Source organism: Schistocerca americana, chromosome 4 (genome assembly GCF_021461395.2).
Source record: "Schistocerca americana isolate TAMUIC-IGC-003095 chromosome 4, iqSchAmer2.1, whole genome shotgun sequence".
Classification (NCBI taxonomy): domain Eukaryota; kingdom Metazoa; phylum Arthropoda; class Insecta; order Orthoptera; family Acrididae; genus Schistocerca; species Schistocerca americana.
In genome coordinates this window covers 277448640-277471098 of record NC_060122.1, presented here as the reverse complement: position 1 = coordinate 277471098, position 22459 = coordinate 277448640, and the positions used below count along the sequence as shown (strand labels likewise).

Sequence of the window (22459 nt, the reverse complement as noted above, 5' to 3'; positions counted from 1 at the left end):
GGCATTCGTCTTAATGGACGACAATTGGCGCCCCCATCGTGCACATCTTGTGAATGACTTCCTTCAGGATAAGAACATCGCTTTACTAGAGTGGCCAGCATGTTTTCCAGACATGAACCCTGGAATAGATTGAAAAGTGCTGTTTATGGAAGACGTTACTTACCAACTACTCTGAGGGATCTACGCCGAATCGCCGTTGAGGGGTGCGACAATCTGGACGAAGAGTGCCTTGATGAACTTGTGGATAGTATGCCACGACGAATACAGGCATGCATCAATGCAAGAGGACGTGCTACTGGGTATTGGGGGTACTGGTGTGTACAGCAATCTGGACCACCACCTCTGAAGGTCTCGCTGTGTGGTGGTACAACATGCAATTTGTTGTTTTCATGAGCAATAAAAAGGGTGGAAATGATGTTTATGTTGATCTCTATTCCAATTTTCTGTACAGGTTCCGGAGTCTCGGAACCGACGTGATGCAAAACTTTTTTTGATGTGTGTATTTGCTCTCGTAGCAAAGAGGCTCTTAAAGCAACCCAGACGGCTAAGGCGCATCAAGGCCACACTAATCAGTTCAGTCGTCGTAAGTACGAAGGAAAATTTCTCATTTTTTTTTGGTTTGCCTTTGTTGTCTCCAAGTTTTACATAGTTGTGAGGAACCGACCGCTGTGGACGAGCAGTTCTAGGCCCTTCAGTGTGAAACCGTGCGTCCGCTCCGGCGTTGGTTCGAATCCCGCTTCGGGCATGGATGTGTTTGATGTCCTTAGATTAGTTAGGTTTAACTAGTTCTAACTTCTAGGTGACTGATGACCTCAGAAGTTAAGTCCCATAGTGCTCAGAGCCATTCGAACCATTTTAATTTTTGAGGAACCACAGATGATCATCACATTTCAGTCTTCATAACCTCCCAAAATTAACTAACCAAAAACACTGGACGTTGATGTTCTTAGACTGTATTGTATCTTCTTAGACCACTCGGCCAAAGTGCTAATGCAAAGGAAAATTTGAATGCATGCGAGAAACTGCCCGTTTCTCCTTGCTGGGGTGACGTGACTGTGATGCCCTTGGCCTGTGTGCACATATTAGAGGCAGGCGTGATTCGTCACAGCTGCATCCGCTCCTTGGCTCTTGGTGCAATGACCGCATGGACGTGCTGTGTGCCAAGTAGCACAGGTGAAAGCGCACCTTAAGTCGTTTACGGGCGGTGTTGTGAGTGAAAGGGAAGCACATTACCAAATATTGGAATTGGGGCTATTGTAATTCCTATGTCTATCTCAGAAATCTCTTGTTTGTATTGTCCCTGGCGGGACCAACTTCTCACGGCAGTCTTCTCTCATGATTGTTCGATCTGAGGAGTGATCAATGGTGTTGTTGGACGTTGGGGTTTCTTCCAATTTTGTGGGTTGGGTACGGATGTCTGATATTTCAATTTGCCGCCCAACGTATGTATACATTCTCTGTCGAAAGTTCACGGTCTAGGATATAACAGGAGGAAATATCGGTAATGGTCACTGTGTCAGTAAATATAACACTCAGCCTGACAAGGGAATATGACAAAAGTGTGAGAGGTACTAAGAACTCCCTTTATTACCCAGCAAGCACTACAGGTATGGAAATTGTAAAAGTAGCAGTTTGGCAGAATTACTGAGGCGCAAACGGCTTCAGCTACAAAGATTACATCCTCTTTCCATCGGTGCAAAAATTTGAGAATGGTATAGCAACCTATTAAAAGGAATGTTACATCATATTTATGGGCCACTGAGTATGGCCCACATTCTTCTGCAAGGTAGGAACGAGACATAGACGTGTGGTGAACGAGACAGACTTAAACAAGTAGTTCTTAAGCATACAGCAAGTAAAGATATGCTAAGCAGCAAATTAGTAAGGAAGCGGGCGAGGAAAATTTCGAACAGCTGGTGTTACTCATTCGCCTGGAAGTATCAACAGCCACCAACTAGGGAGCGTAAACATTTCAACAAACCGCGACATTTTGTATGCAGCTGCGACCGAGCTTTGCAAAAAAAAAAAAATGGTTAGAAGAGCACAGACCGAACTGCGTTCGTTACTCTCATATCATGTAAGAGATACCATGTACGACTCAGCAGCGCCTAGCAGGCATTTCACTAAGCAGTGGAGACTCAGTAACAAATGCAGCGAAACTGGAGACCGCTGAAAACTCTAGAAGAGCAGAGCAGATTCACTCATTACGAATGGTGTCACAGAACGGAGCCTCTCCTCGAAAACATAAATACTCCACCTCCACTAGTTTAGAGCACTCGATCAATGGGATCGCTAGCTTTCATGTAGTTCGCACTAGATTCTCTAGTCATCTTAAAGATAGATCTTGTGTGTGAAATTGTTCTAGTATTAGTCTTACACTTCCTGCCTCATGAGAAGATCAGTAATCCATAGCCGTGGATAATGAAGTCTACCACCCAGTAACGAAGTCAGCGTAGCAGTCAGCACTAAGGCTAGGAGTCGCGTATAGCACGTGTGACGTGACACGACACTACAGCGCGACACGCACGTTCCGCACAGGTCGCGCGGGTGCAGCGCATATTGCGACGCGTACAACATACTTCGCGCGCTCCGGCTGGCGACGCTCTGCGCTGACAGAACCGAAGCGCGCGCAACCTGTTATCTTTCTCAAACGATTTTACGGAAACTATTCACTGAAAATATATAATTTTTGCCTTACTTGTAGCGTTATATGTCAGCTTCGTGACGAAGTGCCCATCAACTCGCTAATGACCGTTCTTATTGTGATGTACACATTTTAGTAAGACACTACGCAAAACTCAAAAAGTTTGCAACGAAAATTAGGGGCTTCTATGATTTCGCGTTTGGTGTGTATTAACCCTATGTTGCTGCGTATGAAATTTAGTTAACATGCTGAATTTTTGTTTACATTTGGGAGTAGGTCTCTATCTGCCTCCGATCTCGAGAAAATGGATCCCATGTAGCGCGCTCACTTCCGATTTCACGCCCGCGAGAATGAAATACTCGCAACATCTCTCATATCTCCTAAACCGCTCGAGACATCGAATCGAAAGTTTGGCTAATGATAGCACACAAGGAGGAGAGTGTTTTGTCAATTCTTAAACACACGGAACTTTCTTACCTATGGCGATATTTGAGTACTTATACTTCCCTTTTTATTTATTTCACTCCAGTGACTGTAATTTTTTAAGAGTTATCGACAGATAGCGAAACAAGAGCTTCCTAGTATAAAAATAAACATGAAATTTCTTCTTTTATGTTACTGCAAACCGACACTATGAGGTTTTCCGTAAGCTATTGAGCTCTGTGACTGCCAATTAGTTGTTTAATGAGGAACTCCGTTTCGGAATTCTGTCTCAATAGCTGCTGTGAGATGAGTTTGGCAAATTACAAAAAAATGGTTCAAATGGCTCTGAGCACTATGGGACTCAACTGCTGAGGTCATTAGTCGGCAAATTACACTGTGACAAAGAAAGTACAATTAAACCATTCACCAAGAGAAATGTGGCCGTTCCTCACAAACGGTAATGTTTCTTCGAATGAGAAAAGATTAACAACTCACACAAAAATAGATTGCCAATTCCGTTGGAATTTTGGTGGAATCCACGTAACCCATCGTATTTTTAACACTGAGCGACTGGAATGGAAACTTACCCAAGGATTTTATTCCGTCTCTTGATCTGAGCAGTATTAAAATAATGACGAGCGTTCCTTCAGGCGGAATGATAGGCACATGCCAGATACTGGTTACTCACCTACGGCTTGCCAAACTAACAATGTGTGATCGCGAATAAAATAGTTGTTACTGAGAAAAATAAACAACTGATCTGTCGCACAAGACAATGGTCAGTGTATTGTCAGCAGCGGAGGATATTGCGCGCGACAGAAATGCACAAGCTAGTGTGCCTTGTGAGTTGGAGTTCGAAAAACATTTTCATGAAAGTAGATCTGCCTTTGTCAGCAGTACATTTCAACAAATTAAATATATCTAATCATAACACTCTTTTAGGATATTCCTACTTTCGTAATAATACCGACCATTTTCTTCATTTGTGTAGCCTGTTGTATAATTATTTTATTAATGCTGATAATGTGCATGCAACAATTGAAATGCTTTTTCTCATCACGGCGAACCAATTAAAACATCGTTATTTGTGACTGCTTTTCGACTGTTTGTAGCTTGCAGTGGAAATGTGACGTTCACATGCATGTAGTACAGTGTGTCGTATTACATCCATATCAGAGTAATCACAGTGAGACTTCTATACTTCAGATCTTGGACGCTTTTTACCAGGAGCACAAAGAGATCACACCTGTGGAGATTATCCCTTTCTAAATTTTTGTAACAGATCGTACAGATACGCCAGCATACTAGGCAGCGAGAATATTAACCTTGTTTTACTTTCCTACCTTGATTCTTAATCACATGATTTTATAATATACCTTGCTTCCTTATTCACTACCCTCTGTCCCTTCTTACGATCTGAAAACATCGCGGAGGCATATGATACAATTCCAGCGGCCAATGGCTCATCAGTCACTGAAGTATGCATTTTCTTGACAGAAGAAAAACAAAACGAAACTATGCATATATAAATAACAGAAAAGTATAATGTACTAACGAAGAAAGATGGAGCGTTTAAATGGCGAAAAACGAAACAGTACCCAAAGGCAATGAAATTTAGTTCACAGTAAGGCAAAATTTATCGTATGGGCTGCTCATATGCACCGTTCCCATGTGAGCATATGGCCGGGCTACTTTTCCGCTCCCCGCCTCAAATTTCCCACGGTGCCAGCGAGGCACACGCGACGCGCGGCACGAGAAACTGTTGCACAACCACAACGCCTCGTGACTTGGCGCAGGCGCGTGTCGCGTCCCAGTCACGTCGCGCCGCAATTTGCGCGGTCCCATTTGAACCTGTGGAGTTATAAAAACGCTGCGTCGAGCCACACGCGCTATACGCGTCTCAATTTGCGCCTAGCCTAATGGGTTGTCCAGGGGGCCAACCAACACGGCTCCAGTCCAGGGCAGAAGCTGCCCTAAAACTCCAGCGTTACACGAGTCTTACGGCCTACAAAACCGCCGGGCCAAGTACAGCATTCAACACATCACGGTACTAGACACTGCGGTCCTCCCGAGGCGACAATACGGCAGTGATCTGGGAGGGACTGAGTACTCCGCAAAATGGCGCCTGAATCAAACGCACATGTCGCGGTCACCGCCATCTCCAAGCAGGGCTACCAACAGGGCATGCCTACCTCACCAGCGGCCGGCAAACAGCCTCCCCTGGGTATCAGAGACATAACGCCACTTCACATTTGGCTGGAAATGTCCAGGATCCGGGTTGATGTAGCGTCCTCAGCAGCCGTGAGTCTGCTGTTGGATTCAGCGCATTCCTCTCCAGATTACGTAGACACCAGCCATCGCAGAAGGCACAGCAACGACTTGTGTTATGAGTAATAAATGGAATAATCTTCACTACTGCTTTACTGCATCTAACGACGCCACACAGCTCCTCGGTGTGCATCCTCACAAAATAGTATGGGTTCCCAGCATGGCAGTGGGCGACTCCTACAGATCCTAGGAATGACAACGATAAAACAGAAACATTAAATGGAATTGTAAGAGACTGAAACAAATGGATATATGTGAACTATAGTACAAACTGTTTTTGATAACGACAACACAGGAAATATTTAAGGTATCAAAATTAACATGGAGGCATCGCACCAACAGAATACAACGGAAGACTTAATGATGTAAACAGCAAACACCCACAGTAAAGGGAAAGAGTGAGTGAAACTAAGACGATGCTACAAGGAGATCAACTGACAGTAACAGGGAACAGGAGACAAAAGGTTTGTGTTTTGGTCAGAGGGCAGCCTCAGGTGTGGGTGCTATAGAGACATTGTTCAGTCTTCGTGAGACATTTAATCCATGAAAAACGTTGTGGTAAAGCACCTGTCGTCTTACAGCAAACCTCATTCGATACGTAACAGATGTACGCTGTTCTGACGAATACTTAATATCTATATCAAAATCCGTTTGGAATGTTAACTAGTAAAATTGACAAAAAGACTATGTAGAATGAATTTACTGTTCGGAAACTTATCGAGTTACTAGTACCATATAAATATTGAAGTCAGCATGAACGTTAAAGTCACACATATTCTTTCTGTTATTGATTTTATTACTTAAAACTGGATAGCAAGATTTTTCGTTGTAAACTTACACAATATTTGGCCACTCAAAACGGTCTCTCAGTGGTGCGGTAGTTTTACTCATTTGCGGTTTGCTTCTTCCAACATAATATCACCAGTGCTTGTTTGGCTGGAAATATCTAGGATTAGATTAATGACCATGGACATGAAGTGGAAACTTTTCTTTGACTAAGGCAGTGACTACTTGTGTGTTATAATGTCTATATAAGGCTACCGATTGAGTTCCTGTCACACATCTGCAGCATCAATCAAAATGTTTTGAGTTTTCTCTCAGAAATGATGTATAATACCATTTACCACCATTCACAATTAATATTCATCGATACCCAGACTGATCTGCAAGTCAAAGGCGGCAATAGAACACAAGGAGCACATTGTGGCATTACTGCCACATATACAGGGTGTTTCAAAAATGACCGGTATAATAAAAACTAAACGAGCAGCGATAGAAATACACCGTTTGTTGCAATATGCTTGGGACAACAGTACATTTTCAGGCAGACAAACTTTCGAAATTACAGTAGTTACAATTTTCAACAACAGATGGCGCTGCGGTCTGGGAAACTCTATAGTACGATATTTTCCACATATCCACCATGCGTAGCAATAATATGGCGTAGTCTCTGAATGAAATTACCCGAAACCTTTGACAACGTGTCTGGCGGAATGGCTTCACATGCAGATGAGATGTACTGCTTCAGCTGTTCAATTGTTTCTGGATTCTGGCGCTACACCTGGTCTTTCAAGTGTCCCCACAGAAAGAAGTCACAGGGGTTCATGCCTGGCGAATAGGGAGGCCAATCCACGCCGCCTCCTGTATGTTTCGGATAGCCCAAAGCAATCACACGATCATCGAAATATTCATTCAGGAAATTAAAGACGTCGGCCGTGCGATGTGGCCGGGCACCATCTTGCATAAACCACGAGGTGTTCGCAGTGTCGTCTAAGGCAGTTTGTACCGCCACAAATTCACGAAGAATGTCCAGATAGCGTGATGCAGTAATCGTTTCGGATCTGAAAAATGGGCCAATGATTCCTTTGGAAGAAATGGCGGCCCAGACCAGTACTTTTTGAGGATGCAGGGACGATGGGACTGCAACATGGGGCTTTTCGGTTCCCCATATGCGCCAGTTCTGTTTATTGACGAAGCCGTCCAGGTAAAAATAAGCTTCGTCAGTAAACCAAATGCTGCCCACATGCATATCGCCGTCATCAATCCTGTGCACTATATCGTTAGCGAATGTCTCTCGTGCAGCAATGGTAGCGGCGCTGAGGGGTTGCCGCGTTTGAATTTTGTATGGATAGAGGTGTAAACTCTGGCGCATGAGACGATACGTGGACGTTGGCGTCATTTGGACCGCAGCTGCAACACGGCGAACGGAAACCCGAGGCCGCTGTTGGATCACCTGCTGCACTAGCTGTGCGTTGCCCTCTGTGGTTGCCGTACGCGGTCGCCCTACCTTTCCAGCACGTTCATCCGTCACGTTCCCAGTCCGTTGAAATTTTTCAAACAGATCCTTTATTGTATCGCTTTTCGGTCCTTTGGTTACATTAAACCTCCGTTGAAAACTTCGTCTTGTTGCAACAACACTGTGTTCTAGGCGGTGGAATTCCAACACCAGAAAAATCCTCTGTTCTAAGGAATAAACCATGTTGTCTACAGCACACTTGCACGTTGTGAACAGCACACGTTTACAGCAGAAAGACGACGTACAGAATGGCGCACCCACAGACTGCGTTGTCTTCTATATCTTTCACATCACTTGCAGCGCCATCTGTTGTTGAAAATTGTAACTACTGTAATTTCGAAAGTTTGTCTGCCTGAAAATGTACTGTTGTCCCAAGCATATTGCAACAAACGGTGTATTTCTATCGCTGCTCGTTTAGTTTGTATTGCCGTTTCAAATATACCGGTCATTTTTTAAACACCCTGTAGATAAGCTATATTGTTTCATTTTCCATTTTTTCATGATTATTTTATTGGTAGTACTGGACATGTAGGCTTGGGAGAAACGCTTTGCATTTTTCGCGCTGGCTAGGCGCACTCCAAGTGTGGTCTCAGAGTCCTGTTGTCGGCAGAAGGTAGTCAGTGAATTTTATTAGGAGGCGCGAGCTTCCCCAGACGGGCAGACGGACAAAGCCAGTGAAAGGCCTATCTGAGGGCACGGCATACCGTGCTAAGCATAACTGAGTATGATGTTTTCAGCTTGTCTGGACAAACATGGAAGGTCGAGGCGCCATGGCGCCGCCCAGCCAGTGTGAAAAGAGGGTTGTTTGCTCCAAATCTTTAGTCAATCAGTTTGGTTTAGTAGACCCCCCACTGTGTTTGGTGCAAAGAGGCCGACCAATTGAGAAGACACTGATCTAGGCCACTAACAACCTCATGTTTGTTCATGTAGGTGTTGTACACCGAGGGCACAAAGTTTCTGCTGCATTTCCTCGTTTTTTCATGAAATAAGCGATATTGTCACCCATCACATTGCCAACTGCATTGCCAACTCCATGGAGAGTTTTTTGAAAGTAGAGGGTTGAGGACAGACAACGAAGTTCCAAGACGTTCGTGTTCTGGTTGCTTCGGCATTTTGTCCACCCCGATAGCTGAGTGGTCAGCGTGACGGATTGTCGTCCTACTGGCCCGGGTTCGATTCCCGGCTGGGTCGGGGATTTTCTCCACTGAGGGACTAAGTATTGTGTTGTCTTCATCATCATTTCATCCTCATCAGGCGCGCCAAGGTAGTCGAACCTGCCCCGTAAGGGGCCTCCCCGCCAATGACGCCAAACGCTCATTTCCATTTCCATTGCTTCGGCTTTGGCATCCCCACCCCCTCCCCTCACTGCCATCTGTTGCTGATAGGTGCATGCTTTGATGATTTTGGTGAAACGTAAGTTCCTGCAGTTGTACAATCTGTATTCTGAGCAGCAAGCTTCTTACTTTTTATGGCACTCAACTAGAACTGCCCATTTGATTACAATTTGTGATTTTGTCTCATTCACGTTGAACTTGTGAGCTGCCCAGAAAAGGTTAAATTGTTGTGTTTTCCCCATGCAGTCTACCATATAATTTCCTACTTCCCAACAGTGTTAACGTCTTTTTTGTGTGCATTGAACCAAATTTTTAGAAAATGGTGCTCCCTGTTAAACTACTTGTGCATTGTACCGATATCCAATAACTGGAGCAAATGAAAATCTGTTATTCTCGGGCTTGATTATTTAAACTGTCATACAACGTTTCCGTTGTTAGGTAACCACAGATAATAGCTATAATCAGTTGCACACCTAAGCTTATTGATCTCACTGTGAGGGTATTACAGTTGTCCATAGTGGGCAAACTCACCAAACTCAACGATCATTCTCTTATTATTCAGTGAAGGCAACGAGCTTTGCACTCCCTCATCCTATTTGATTGCATGTCTGTTTATTAGTTGGAAAGAACTGTGTCGATTTCTCCTAGGATTATAAGTTTAACGTGTGATGTTTCGTGGCTACTTGGCTAACATTACAGTATTAATACGTAATAAGCAACAATGTTTTGTAGCAATGTCATAGAATAACATAGATTTGTGGTTAAGAACCCACACAAACGGCATAATTACTGTCAAACAACACCTCTTTAATCAGGTATTAAACTCTAATTTAACACTGCGTGGTTTCGGTTCTGCTCCTTGGTGTTACAGATTCTACAATATCTGTCGGATCTGGCTTCCAACTACTCCGACACGGTAACAGTAGAGTCCATTGGGAATAGCTATGCGGGCCGCGACCTGGGTATCATCAAGATATCCTCCGGAGGTGACGACACCAGGCCGATCATCCTGATCGACGCGGGCATCCACGCCAGGGAGTGGATCGCGCCTGCTGCTGCCCTCTACGTCATCAACCAGCTGGTCGAGAACGCTGAAGAGAGCGCCCTCACGGATAGCGTCGACTGGCACATCATACCCGTGATCAATCCTGATGGTTACGAGTACACCTTCACAACGGTAAAGACTCCAGAAACTATAGGGGAACTTATATTTATACACTTTAAGAGGCGTCACGAAGAAATTATCCCGATGGGGCAGAAATCGGTAGATGTGAAAATTTGGATAATTTACTGAAGAGAAAGTGCTACACAAATTGCGCAAGTCAATAACGCGTTGGTCCATCTCTGACCCTTACGCAAGCAGTTAAACGGCTTGGCATTGATTGATAGAGTTGTTGATTGTTCTCTTGAAGGGTATCGTACCAAATTATGTCGAAATGGCGCTTTTGATCGTCAGAGGCTCAGATGGTTGGAGGGACCTGCCTATAACCAGCAAAGCCGTGTTTGGAGACGCCACAGGACGCCACAGGCAGCGGTGGCATACCAACTTGAATGTCACCCCCACAGAGCCCGACATAATGATTTAGTGTGCTTTTTTTTTCATAGCAAGATCCTTTTGGTTGTCACTCGCAGCCTTACAGCACAGCGGTACGTCGACGATATTCTACGCTTCGCTTTGTTGCCCTTCGTGACAAACAATCCTGCACATACATTTCAGCAAGGTATTGTCCTAAAATTTAAATTTAAAACAGTCTTGATCGCGATTTTTTTATTGGAGTGAGTGACCGGTTTCGACTCTTTCATAGAGTCATCTTCAGACTCTGTAAAGATATATTGCCAAAGCAGTGTAGACGTTATACTAAGCATATAAAAGATAAATAAAAATAAGATAAGTAGTAATAAATTATACCCAGATCGGTGGATGGACAGTGCCAGACGAGTTTCGTCGACCCTCGGCGCTCGTGTAACTGCTGACTGTTCATGGAGGGGACGGGTATTAATAGGCCTGGACAGACACACGTGTTTTCTGACTGGCTACTTATGGTGTCATACTCAGAACGGTGAGTGTGTCCAGGCCTATTAATACTCGTTCCCTCCATGAACAGTCAGCAGTTACACGAGCGTCGAGGGTCGACGAAGCTCGTCTGGCAGTGTCCATCCACCGATATGGGTATAATTTATTACTACTTATCTTATTTTTATATATCTTCTATATGTCTTTTTTATGCTTATTATAACGTCTACACTACTTTGGCAATGCATCTTTACAGAGTCTGAAGATGACTCTATGAAAGATTCGAAGCCGCTCACTCACTCCAATAAAAAAAATTGCGATCAAGACTGTTTTAAATTTTAATTTTAACAAATTTTAAGCTCGCTGAGAATGTTTTCAAAAATTTCAAACATTTTAAGATAATGTCCGCCCACACACGGCGAGCGTTTTTACTGCTTGTCTTCGTGCTTCTAAAACCCTACACTGGCCACAAGGTCGCCAAGTCTTACCCCACTTGAGAACGTTTGAATCATAATGGGCAGAGCTCTCCAACCATCCCGGGATTTTGATGATCTAACGCTCAAATTGGTCCGACTTTGACACGGTAACCCTCGACAGGCCATCCGTTGACTTCATGTCAGTCATCATCAAGCCGAATAAATGCTTGCGTAAGGGACAGACGTTGTCCAATCCGTTATTAACTTGCTCTATTTGTGAAGGTCTTTCTTTTGAATAAACTGAATAAATGGTTCAAATGGCTCTGAGCACTATGCGACTTAACTTCTGAGGTCATCAGTCGCCTAGAACTTAGAACTAATTAAACCTAACTAACTTAAGGACATCACACACATCCATGCCCGAGGCAGGATTCGAACCTGCGACCGTAGCGGTCACGCGGTTCCAGACTGAAGCGCCTTTAACCGCACGGCCACACCGGCCGGCACTGAATAAATCATCAAATTTTTTTGAATCCGTCATCATTTGTTTTCTGTGCAAATACATCACATCAACCGATTTCCGTCCCATCCGGATAGTTCCTTGGTTGTGCGTGGAGTTTCTTTCTTTCTTTCTTTTCTTTTTTTAAGTTTCGTAGACGGTGGTGCATAGTTGATAATCAATGTTTGTTTAGTGCAATTACTGTGAAATTTACGGTTTTCCCATCATACAAACTGTTCAGAAAAGAGTGTCTTCCCAGATGATCATTTCCCTATAAGATTCCATTAGGAATGACATTTGTACCTACGTCTCCATACTCACTCCGTAAAACACAGTTAAGTGCATGGAAGAGGGTAATTAACATGTTATGCTTTCTTCGTATTCCAACTGAGTACTATGTGCGGGAGAAATGACTGCTAAAGCCCCTCTGTGCACGCTGTAATTAGTCTGATTTTCAGAACTATTGCCAATGCGGCATGACGTAAATCGGTCAGATGGTACATACTGCCGAAAATCGTCTTTTTTAACTTCTCATGGTCGCGGTTAAAAGTCCTGTAGAATATTTTAAAGGACATCATATTCGCCGTTGATTGTAGAAATTATTTATTTCACAATCAGAATTTCGGCCTTTGCGCCATTTTCAAGTGGTACTGCAAAATATTTTGTTTCAGCACATGGCAAACTTTAAAAGCCTCTGTCATGTATACATGTCATCGTCAAAAATAGGCTTTTCACTGTAGAAATACTCGCCTGATGTTACTGTATAGGATAGGTCTGTCAAGTGGTGAAGCAAACTCTTTTGCACTTCGACTTGAAAATGGCCTAAAGGCCGAAATGGCAATTGCGATAATAATAGCTTCTACAGTCAACGGTGAATTTGATATCTTTTAAAAAATTCTTTCATTTATTTATTGTATAAGAGTGTGGTATGAACTGATTATAATATCAATGTATCACAACTCATGTAAATACTTGGGGGAAAGGGTTCGTATGGATGTGAAATCGACCAAACAAATAGGCTTTGTTGCATGTAAAGGACGTGTCAGACTTTGTTTCATTTGCAATATACTTACAAATCAATTGTGCGTCCGATCTTAGGATATTCGTCAGGTATACTATATAGGACTAACAGGAAATACTACAAGTATGCAAATAACGGCGACATGAATCGTTTGTTTGAATAACGAGAGCACGTCACGGAAACTTTGGAAAATCTGAATTGACACACGCTTGAAGAAAGACACAAATTTTCCCGCGAACGTCTATTTAAAAAGTTTCAAAAACCCATACTGAGCGAAAAGTATAGGTATTCTCTTTAACTCTTTGGAGCACGGTGGTATACATAGTATACCACCTTTTGAAAATTTTCTTGGCTCTTTGCACAGTGGTTTAACTGCACGACCACCACTCTAATATGCTCACCTAGTTCTCTACTTATCAGACAGATGGCACTCACTGCCTATAAGGAATCAGTTCCCGCCAAGAATTGCATAGATTACAACTGTGAAAGCTGCGTGCTGAGTTGTGCATGGTTTTTGCGTGTGAATAGTGGTTTATAACGAATTTCTTGTTGCGCCTGTGTTTTTTCCATATCTTGGACGTCACAGCTACGGTATGAACCCATGTATACATTCATATGCACAATCTTCCGTTATTTATATACAATTTATTTTGGTGGTATATTATTTGTACCACCGTGCATGTAGCAGTATTCTATTGCATTTCGTTTCCTAGTATAAAATTCGAAATCCTCCGCTACAAAGTTTAGTTTTTAATTGTGTTGTGACTTATTTTAGCTCTTTCTCCATTTTGTTTTGCTTACGTATTCTTTACTTGGATTCAGGCTGTTGTTTGAAAATGAAAATGTCAAGAAGAGGCTTACGAGATGAAGAAATCGAACGATTATTGTGTGAAATTCCATCAGACGAGGATTCCACTGTTGACACCACAGATGACGAATCTGATTATGAAGCAAGCATTGTTGCGGAGGCTATTGTGTCGTCTGAAGGCGAAGTTTCAGAGAGCGAGGAAGAAAGTGAGTCCACTCCGCCAAAACGCGCTGCTGACACAGCGCCAACTTGGGGACAACAATTCAATGCTACCTCAGGAATGCAGTTCGACAGTGAATCAGGACCAAGTGCTTTTATTAGGGACATTGATGATCCAGAACCTATCGATATATTCGAAAAAATATTTCCAAAAGAGCTAGTTGAGCTAATCGTTTTCCAAACAAATTTATATGCGACGCAATCTGGCAAGTCTTTCACTCCAACAACTGACAATGAAATACGAACTTTCCTGGGAATCAACATTTTGATGGGTATAAAGCGTATGCCAGCATACAGAGACTACTGGTCTAGTGCCCCAGAACTTCATGATCGTTATATTGCATCTCTGATGGCAGTAAATCGGTTTGGATGGTTACTGAGGAACATTCATCTGAATGATAACACATTGCATCCAGAAAAAGGACACCCAGGTTATGACAAACTGTACAAGCTGCGACCAGTGATCAAGATACTATCTGAATCTTTTTCCAAGTGTTACCAACCCAGCAAACACCTAGCAATTGATGAGTCAATGATCAAATTCAAAGGCCGCAACAGTATGAAACAATACATGAGAGATAAACCCATAAAGCGTGGTTACAAAGTGTGGATGCTGTGTGACAAGACCTCTTACAACTTGAAATTTGATATTTACACCGGAAAAGTAGGTGACACAGTGCAAACAGGCCTTGGGGAGCATGTAGTGCTGAGTTTGTCCTCTGAACTCGTAAATAAAGGCCATTATCTTTATTTCGACAACTATTTCAATAGCTATAACTTGTTGGCTGGTTTACAGCAGAGAAACATATATGCCTGTGGGACAGTTCAACCAACAAGGAAACATTTACCCAAATTAAAAACAGACAAAGAATTAAGCAGAGGTGAATTTGACTGGAGGGTCAGCAACTGTGGCATCCTCTACTTGAAGTGGAAAGATAAGAGAGCTGTTCATCTCCTTTCAAATTTTCACAGTCCTGAAGTTACTACAGTGACTCGCCGTGAAAGAGATGGTTCACGCATAGAGCTACCTTGTCCTCAAGCAGTGATGGATTACAATGCACACATGAACAATGTCGACAAGTTCGACCAACTGAAAAAATCATATGAAATAAGCCGGAGAAGTAAAAAGTGGTGGCACCGAATATTCTTTCACCTGCTTGATGTCAGTATCGTCAACAGCTATATAATTTGGAAGGAACTAGGCGATAGAGAAAAAATGACTGCCAAAGTCTTCAGGATGAGTATCCTGCAAAGCTTAGTAACCCAGAAAACACCATTGAGGCCATCTAGACTTCATGAGAGTCAAGTCCACGTAAAGAAAAACAAGCCATATGTTTCCTCACGCCAGCGTCTCGACAATTCATCCCACCAGCCAGAGCGTACTACCGCCAGACGTTGTGCGAAATGCAGTACAAAAAAGAAGCAAGTGCGCACTTTCTGGATGTGCGCTGAATGCAAAGTGCCTTTGTGCCTTAGCAAAACAAAAAGGTGCTTTCAAGATTTTCACAAAAAGGAATAAGAAACATATTTTATTTGTAAGGTTTGTAATTTGATTTTGTATTGTAAATGACCAATTGCCAGAAATAAAATTATTTTACATTAATTATACTAATTATTACTGCTTAGAGTAGAATTTAAAGGTGAGTTACAAGCACAAACCAAGATATCTCAAAAACTTTAGGTACGGCCCTAAGTGGCATGGTGGTATATTATATATACCACCATCTAAAACCAAAATCAATACAATAAAAAATTTTAATTCATGTTTTCCTTTATTAGCAACCCCACCAGACATAGAAAATGCATGTTTTATTAAAAAATTAATTAAACATAAAATCTGTGCATCAAAGAGTTAAGCCCTACGTATTGCTCCCGTGAAGACAAGGTAAGACCTCTTACAGTACACTCAGAGACATTTAAACAGTCATCCTTACCACGCTCATAAGCACGACAGCAACGGGAAGGAACCAAAGCACACACACTGATCAGCCAAAACATTTCGACCACTGCCCGTCGCGACGTTGGATGCCGCCTGGTGGCGTTGCGGGCACGTGACACAAAAATATGTAAGCGGAGATGACACGGGCGGTGGATCACGCAAGCGAAGGTATGGGCTGAAACGGGGAAATCTATTGAGATAAACGACTCCGACAAAGGGCGGATTATTATTACGCAAAGCCTGGAACGAGTATCTCGAAAACGGCGAAGCTAGTGGAATGTTCACGTGCTACTGTCGTGATCATCCATGGAAAGAGATAGGAGGACTGTGAAGCTATCACTAGGCGCTAAATGGTTGGACTCCTACGACTCTTCGCAGAACGTGGTGTTCCGAGGCTTGTCTGCTCTGTAAAGTAGGACAGATGGTGACCCGCGGCATCTCTGCCGACAGAGCACAAAACTGGTGCACACAGAAGTATTTCGGAGTACACCGTTCATCGTACGTTGTTGAACATGGAGCTCTCTGCACACATGTTGAGCCAACGACATCGTCAGTTATGATTGCAGTTGGCAAAGGACCATTGGGATTCGACTGTCAGTCAATGAAAACGTTTCAGCTCTTCTGGTAAGTCACGTTTTTGCTACACTAGGTCGCTGGCCGTCTCCACAAACGCCGTCATCGAGGAGAATGGCGACTCGAGACGTGCAGCGCGTCACGGACGCAGGCTGTTGGAAGCAGCATTATGCCGTGGCAGACATTCTCCTACGCCTGCATGCGACCTGTGGTAGTAATCGAAGACACGCTGACAGCTGCGAACCACCTGAATGTCTTCGTGCTTGATGTCTCCCCTGACGGCGATGTCATCTTTCAGTAGTACAACTATCCGTGTCTCGGAGCCAGAGACTGGGTTACAGTGGCTTCATGAGCGTTATAGTGAACTCACGTTGATGTCTCGGCGAACAGATTCGTCTGATGTAAATCCGATGACACGCTTCTGGATCGCTAGTGGCTACCATCACCAACTACGCAAATCAGCGGCCCATCTTTTGGGCGAATTACGTGACCTGTGGGTAGAAATCTAATGTCACATATCTCCACAAACTTACTATCAAACTGTCAGACCAATCAGTGATGTATTTTGTTCCAAAGATGGATAAACAAGCTATTAAGCACGTGGCAATTATGTTTCGGCTCATCAGTGTAGTGCCATGCTAAGTACTATCCGTCATGCACTTCACAGTGGATTTCAGAATATGTATGTAAATACACTCCTGGAAATGGAAAAAAGAACACATTGACATCGGTGTGTCAGACCCACCATACTTGCTCCGGACACTGCGAGAGGGCTGTACAAGCAATGATCACACGCACGGCACACCGGACACACCAGGAACCGCGGTGTTGGCCGTCGAATGGCGCTAGCTGCGCAGCATTTGTGCACCGCCGCCGTCAGTGTCAGCCAGTTTGCCGTGGCATACGGAGCTCCATCGCAGTCTTTAACACTGGTAGCATGCCGCGACAGCGTGGACGTGAACCGTATGTGCAGTTGACGGACTTTGAGCGAGGGCGTATAGTGGGCATGCGGGAGGCCGGGTGGACATACCGCCGAATTGCTCAACACGTGGGGCGTGAGGTCTCCACAGTACATCGATGTTGTCGCCAGTGGTCGGCGGAAGGTGCACATGCCCGTCGACCTGGGACCGGACCGCAGCGACGCACGGATGCACGCCAAGACCATAGGATCCTACGCAGTGCCGTAGGGGACCGCACCGCCACTTCCCAGCAAATTAGGGACACTGTTGCTCCTGGGGTATCGGCGAGGACCATTCGCAACCGTCTCCATGAAGCTGGGCTACGGTCCCGCACACCGTTAGGCCGTCTTCCGCTCACGCCCCAACATCGTGCAGCCCGCCTCCAGTGGTGTCGCGACAGGCGTGAATGGAGGGACGAATGGAGACGTGTCGTCTTCAGCGATGAGAGTCGCTTCTGCTTTGGTGCCAATGATGGTCGTATGCGTGTTTGGCGCCGTGCAGGTGAGCGCCACAATCAGGACTGCATACGACCGAGGCACACAGGGCCAACACCCGGCATCATGGTGTGGGGAGCGATCTCCTACACTGGCCGTACACCACTGGTGATCGTCGAGGGGACACTGAATAGTGCACGGTACATCCAAACCGTCATCGAACCCATCGTTCTACCATTCCTAGACCGGCAAGGGAACTTGCTGTTCCAACACGACAATGCACGTCCGCATGTATCCCGTGCCACCCAACCTGCTCTAGAAGGTGTAAGTCAACTACCCTGGCCAGCAAGATCTCCGGATCTGTCCCCCATTGAGCATGTTTGGGACTGGATGAAGCGTCGTCTCACGCGGTCTGCACGTCCAGCACGAACGCTGGTCCAACTGAGGCGCCAGGTGGAAATGGCGTGGCAAGCCGTTCCACAGGACTACATCCAGCATCTCTACGATCGTCTCCATGGGAGAATAGCAGCCTGCATTGCTGCGAAAGGTGGATATACACTGTACTAGTGCCGACATTGTGCATGCTCTGTTGCCTGTGTCTATGTGCCTGTGGTTCTGTCAGTGTGATCATGTGATGTATCTGACCCTAGGAATGTGTCAATAAAGTTTCCCCTTCCTGGGACAATGAATTCACGGTGTTCTTATTTCAATTTCCAGGAATGTATGTGGATGTAGGTGCTTATGACAGAGTGTAGTTGCTACTCCATTAGTATTGTGTATTTAAACCAGGGAGCTAGACACGACAGAAAGGCTTCGTCCCGCCGTAGCCCTCAGTGGTTCACAAACCCACAACACGCCACAGCAGTCCACCCACCCCACCCGCGCCCCACGCCGAACCCAGGGTTCCTGTGCGGTTCGGCCCCAGTATACTCCACCCCCCCGCCCTCTCCCTCCCGAGTATGTCTCATACCAGACGAGTGTAACCCCGAATGTTCGCGCGGTAGAGCAATTATGGTGTACGTGTACGTGGAGACAGTGTTTGCGCAGCGATCGCCGACTGAAGCGGAATAAGGTGAACCAGCCCGCATTCGCCGAGGTAGATGGAAAACCACCTTAAAAACCATCAAGAGGCTGGCCGGCACGCCGGACCTCGACATCAATCCGCTGGGTGTATTCGTGTCAGAGACCGGCACGCCTTCACGCTCGGGAAGCGGCGCGTTAGACTGAGACGCTAGCCGGACGAGCCACTCCATTAGTACTCTGCACGCTGTATTTTTCGTAATCAGGAAAGGAAGGCTGATTGGAGTTTAACGCACTGTCTTCAACCCGGTCATTATAGGAGGAACACTAGCTCAGATTACAAAAGGAAACCTACTGTGCGCTTTTCAAATGAGTCATCACTGCATTTGCTTGTAGATATTCATGGAAATCACGAGAAACTTAAATTCAGGTGGAAAGTCGAGGATTTGAACCGTCATCCTCCCGAAGTGTGCTGACGCTGCGCCACCTCGCTCGGTTTTATTTTTCGATGTGTGCTGTTAATGAATCTTTTTCCACGTGATGCGACACCATCTTAAATAATACTGGACGTAAAATAATGTGGTCTAGGGGTAGCGTCTTTGATTCATAATCAAAACGTCTACGGTCCAGCATTCGAATCCCGCCACTACTTAAAATTTGATTAATAATCAGTTTTAGGGGCTAAAGACTTCTGGCATGAGAATTCACCCTCATTCTGTCATCGGCCTTGTCAAAGAGGGCGGAGGAGCGGACAGAGGTTAAGGACACTCTCTTGTCCTAGGTGTGGGAAGCTGCCACTAAAGGCGGAAGAATCAGCAATGATCAACGGCATGAGGATGCAGAAGGCAATGGCAACCATTGGATTAAAGGCACGTGACGTGAATTCACAGGACATGTGACCTGTAAGTGTCATGATGATCTCTCCACTGGCAAAAGAATCCGGAATAGTCCCCCATTCGGATCTGCGGGAGGGGACTGCTAAGGGGGAGGTTATCATGAGAAAAAGACTGAATAATCAACGAAAGGATAACATTCTACGAGTCGGGGAGTGGAATGTCAAAAGCTTGAACGTGGTAGGGAAACTAGAAAATCTGAAAAGGGAAATGCAAAGGCACAATCTAGATATAGTAGGGGTCAGTGAAGTGAACTGAAAGAAGACAAGGATTTCTGGTCAGATGAGTATTGGGTAATATCAACAGCAGCAGAAAATCGTATAACGGGAGTAGGATTCGTTTTGAATAGGAAGGTAGGGCAGAAAGTGTGTTACTGTGAACAGTTCAGTGATAGGGTTGTTTTTATCGGAATCGACAGCGAACCAATACCGATAATGATAGTTCAGGTATACATGCCGACGTCGCAAGCTGAAGATGAAGAGATAGAGAAAGTGTATGAGGATATTGAAAGTGTAATAGAGTATGTAAAGGGGGATGAAAATCTAATAGTCATGGGGGACTGAAATGCAGTTGTAGGGGAAAAAGTAGAAGGAAAAGTTACAGGAAAATATGAGCTTGGTACAAGGAATGCGAGACGAGAAGGACTAATTGAGTTCTGTAACAAGTTTCAGCTAGTAATAGCGAATACTCTGTCCAAGCGGAGGAGGTATACTTGGAAAAGGCCGAGTGATACGGGAAGATTTCAGTTACATGACATGATGGTCAGACAGAGATTCCGAAATCAGATACTGGATTGTAAGACGTACCCAGGGACAGATATAGACTCAGGTCACTATACAGTAGTGATGAAGAGTAGGCTGAAGTTCAAGACATTAGTCAGGAAGAATCAATACGCAAAGAAGTGGGATACGGAAGTACTAAGGAATGACGAGATACGTTTGAAGTTCTCTAACGCTATAGATACAGCAATAAGGAATACCGCAGTAGGCAGTACAGTTGAAGAGGAATGGACATCTCTAAAAAGGGCCATCACAGAAGTTGGGAAGGAAAACATAGGTACAAAGAAGGTAGCTGCGAAGAAACCATGGGTAACAGAAGAAATACTTCAGCTGATTGATGAAAGGAGGAAGTACAAACATGTTCCGGGAAAATCAGGAATACAGAAATACAAGTCGCTGAGGAATGAAATAAATAGGAAGTGCAGGGAAGCTAAGACGAAATGGCTGCAGGAAAAATGTGAAGACATCGAAAAAGAAATGATTGTCTGAAGGACAGACTCAACCTTCGGTGATATTAAAAACAAGGGTGATAACATTAAAAGTGGAACGGGAATTCCACTGTTAAATGCAGGGGAGAGTACGGATAGGTGGAAAGAATACACTGAAAGCCTTTATAAGGGTGAAGATTTTTCTTTTGTGATAGAAGAAGAAACAGGAGTCGATTCAGTATTAGAATCGGAATTTCAAAGAGCTTTGGAGGACTTAAGATCAAATAAGGCAGAACGGATAGATAACATTCCTTTAGAATTTCTAAAATCATTGGTGGAACTGGCAACAAAACGACTACTCACGTTGGCGTGTAGAATGTATGAGTCTGGCGACTTACCATCTGACTTTCGGAAAGGCATCATCCACACAATTCCGAAGACGACAAGAGCTGACAATTATCGCACAATCAGCTGAACAGCTCATGCATCCAAGTTGCTTACAAGAATAATATACAGAAGAATGGAAAAGAAAATTGAGGATGTGCTGGATGACGATCAGTCTGGCTTTAGGAAAGGTAAAGGCACGAGAGAGGCAATTCTGACTTTGCGGTTAATGATGGAAGCAAGACTAAAGAAAAATCAAGACATGTTTATAGGATTTGTGGACCTGGAAAAAGCGTTCGACAATGTAAAATGGTGCAAGATGCTGAAAATTCTGAAAAATGTAGGAATAAGCTGTAGGGAGAGACCGGTCATATACAATATGTACAACAGCCTACAGGGAATAATAAGAGTGAACGACCATGAACGAAGTACTCATATTAAAAAGGGTGTAAGACAAGGATGTAGCTTTTCGCCCCTACTGTTCAATCTATACATCGAGGAAGCAATGATGGAAATAAAGGAAATGTTCAGAAGTGGAATTAAAATTCAGGGTGAAAGGATATCAATGATACGATTTGCTGATGACATTGCTATCCTGAGTGAAGCTGAAGAAAAATGTCATGATCTGCTTAACAGAATGAACAGTCTAATGAGTACAGAGTATGGAATGGGAGTAATGACGAAGGTAATGGGAAGCAAGAAGCTTAACATCAGGATTGATGGTTACGAAGTAGATGAAGTTACGGAATTCTGCTATCTAGGCAGTAAAATAACTAATGACGTACGTAGCAAGGAAGACATCAAAAGCAGACTATCAATGGCAAAAAGGGCATTCCTGGCCAAGAGAAGTCTAATAATATCTAATATCGGCCTTAATTTGTGGAAGAAATTTCTGAGAATGTACGTCTGGTGTACAGCATTGTATGGGAGTGAAACATGGACTGTGGGAAAACAGAAGAGAATCTAAGCATTTGAGATGTGGTTCTACAGACGAATGTTGAAAATTAGGTGGACTGATAAGGTAAGGAATCGGAGAGGAAAGGAGTAT

The 22459-nt window shown here is 44.2% G+C and overlaps 1 protein-coding gene across 1 annotated transcript in view; it reads left to right on the top strand.

Moving 5' to 3' along the window:
• The window catches only part of LOC124613401 (carboxypeptidase B-like), a 99173-nt gene that overhangs the window by 39472 nt on the left and 37242 nt on the right, over window positions 1–22459 (top strand). Inside the window, exon 4 of the mRNA XM_047142104.1 lies at window positions 9897–10202. Within this exon, the coding sequence (XP_046998060.1) occupies window positions 9897–10202 (306 nt within the window). The remainder of the gene's footprint in view (window positions 1–9896; window positions 10203–22459) is intronic.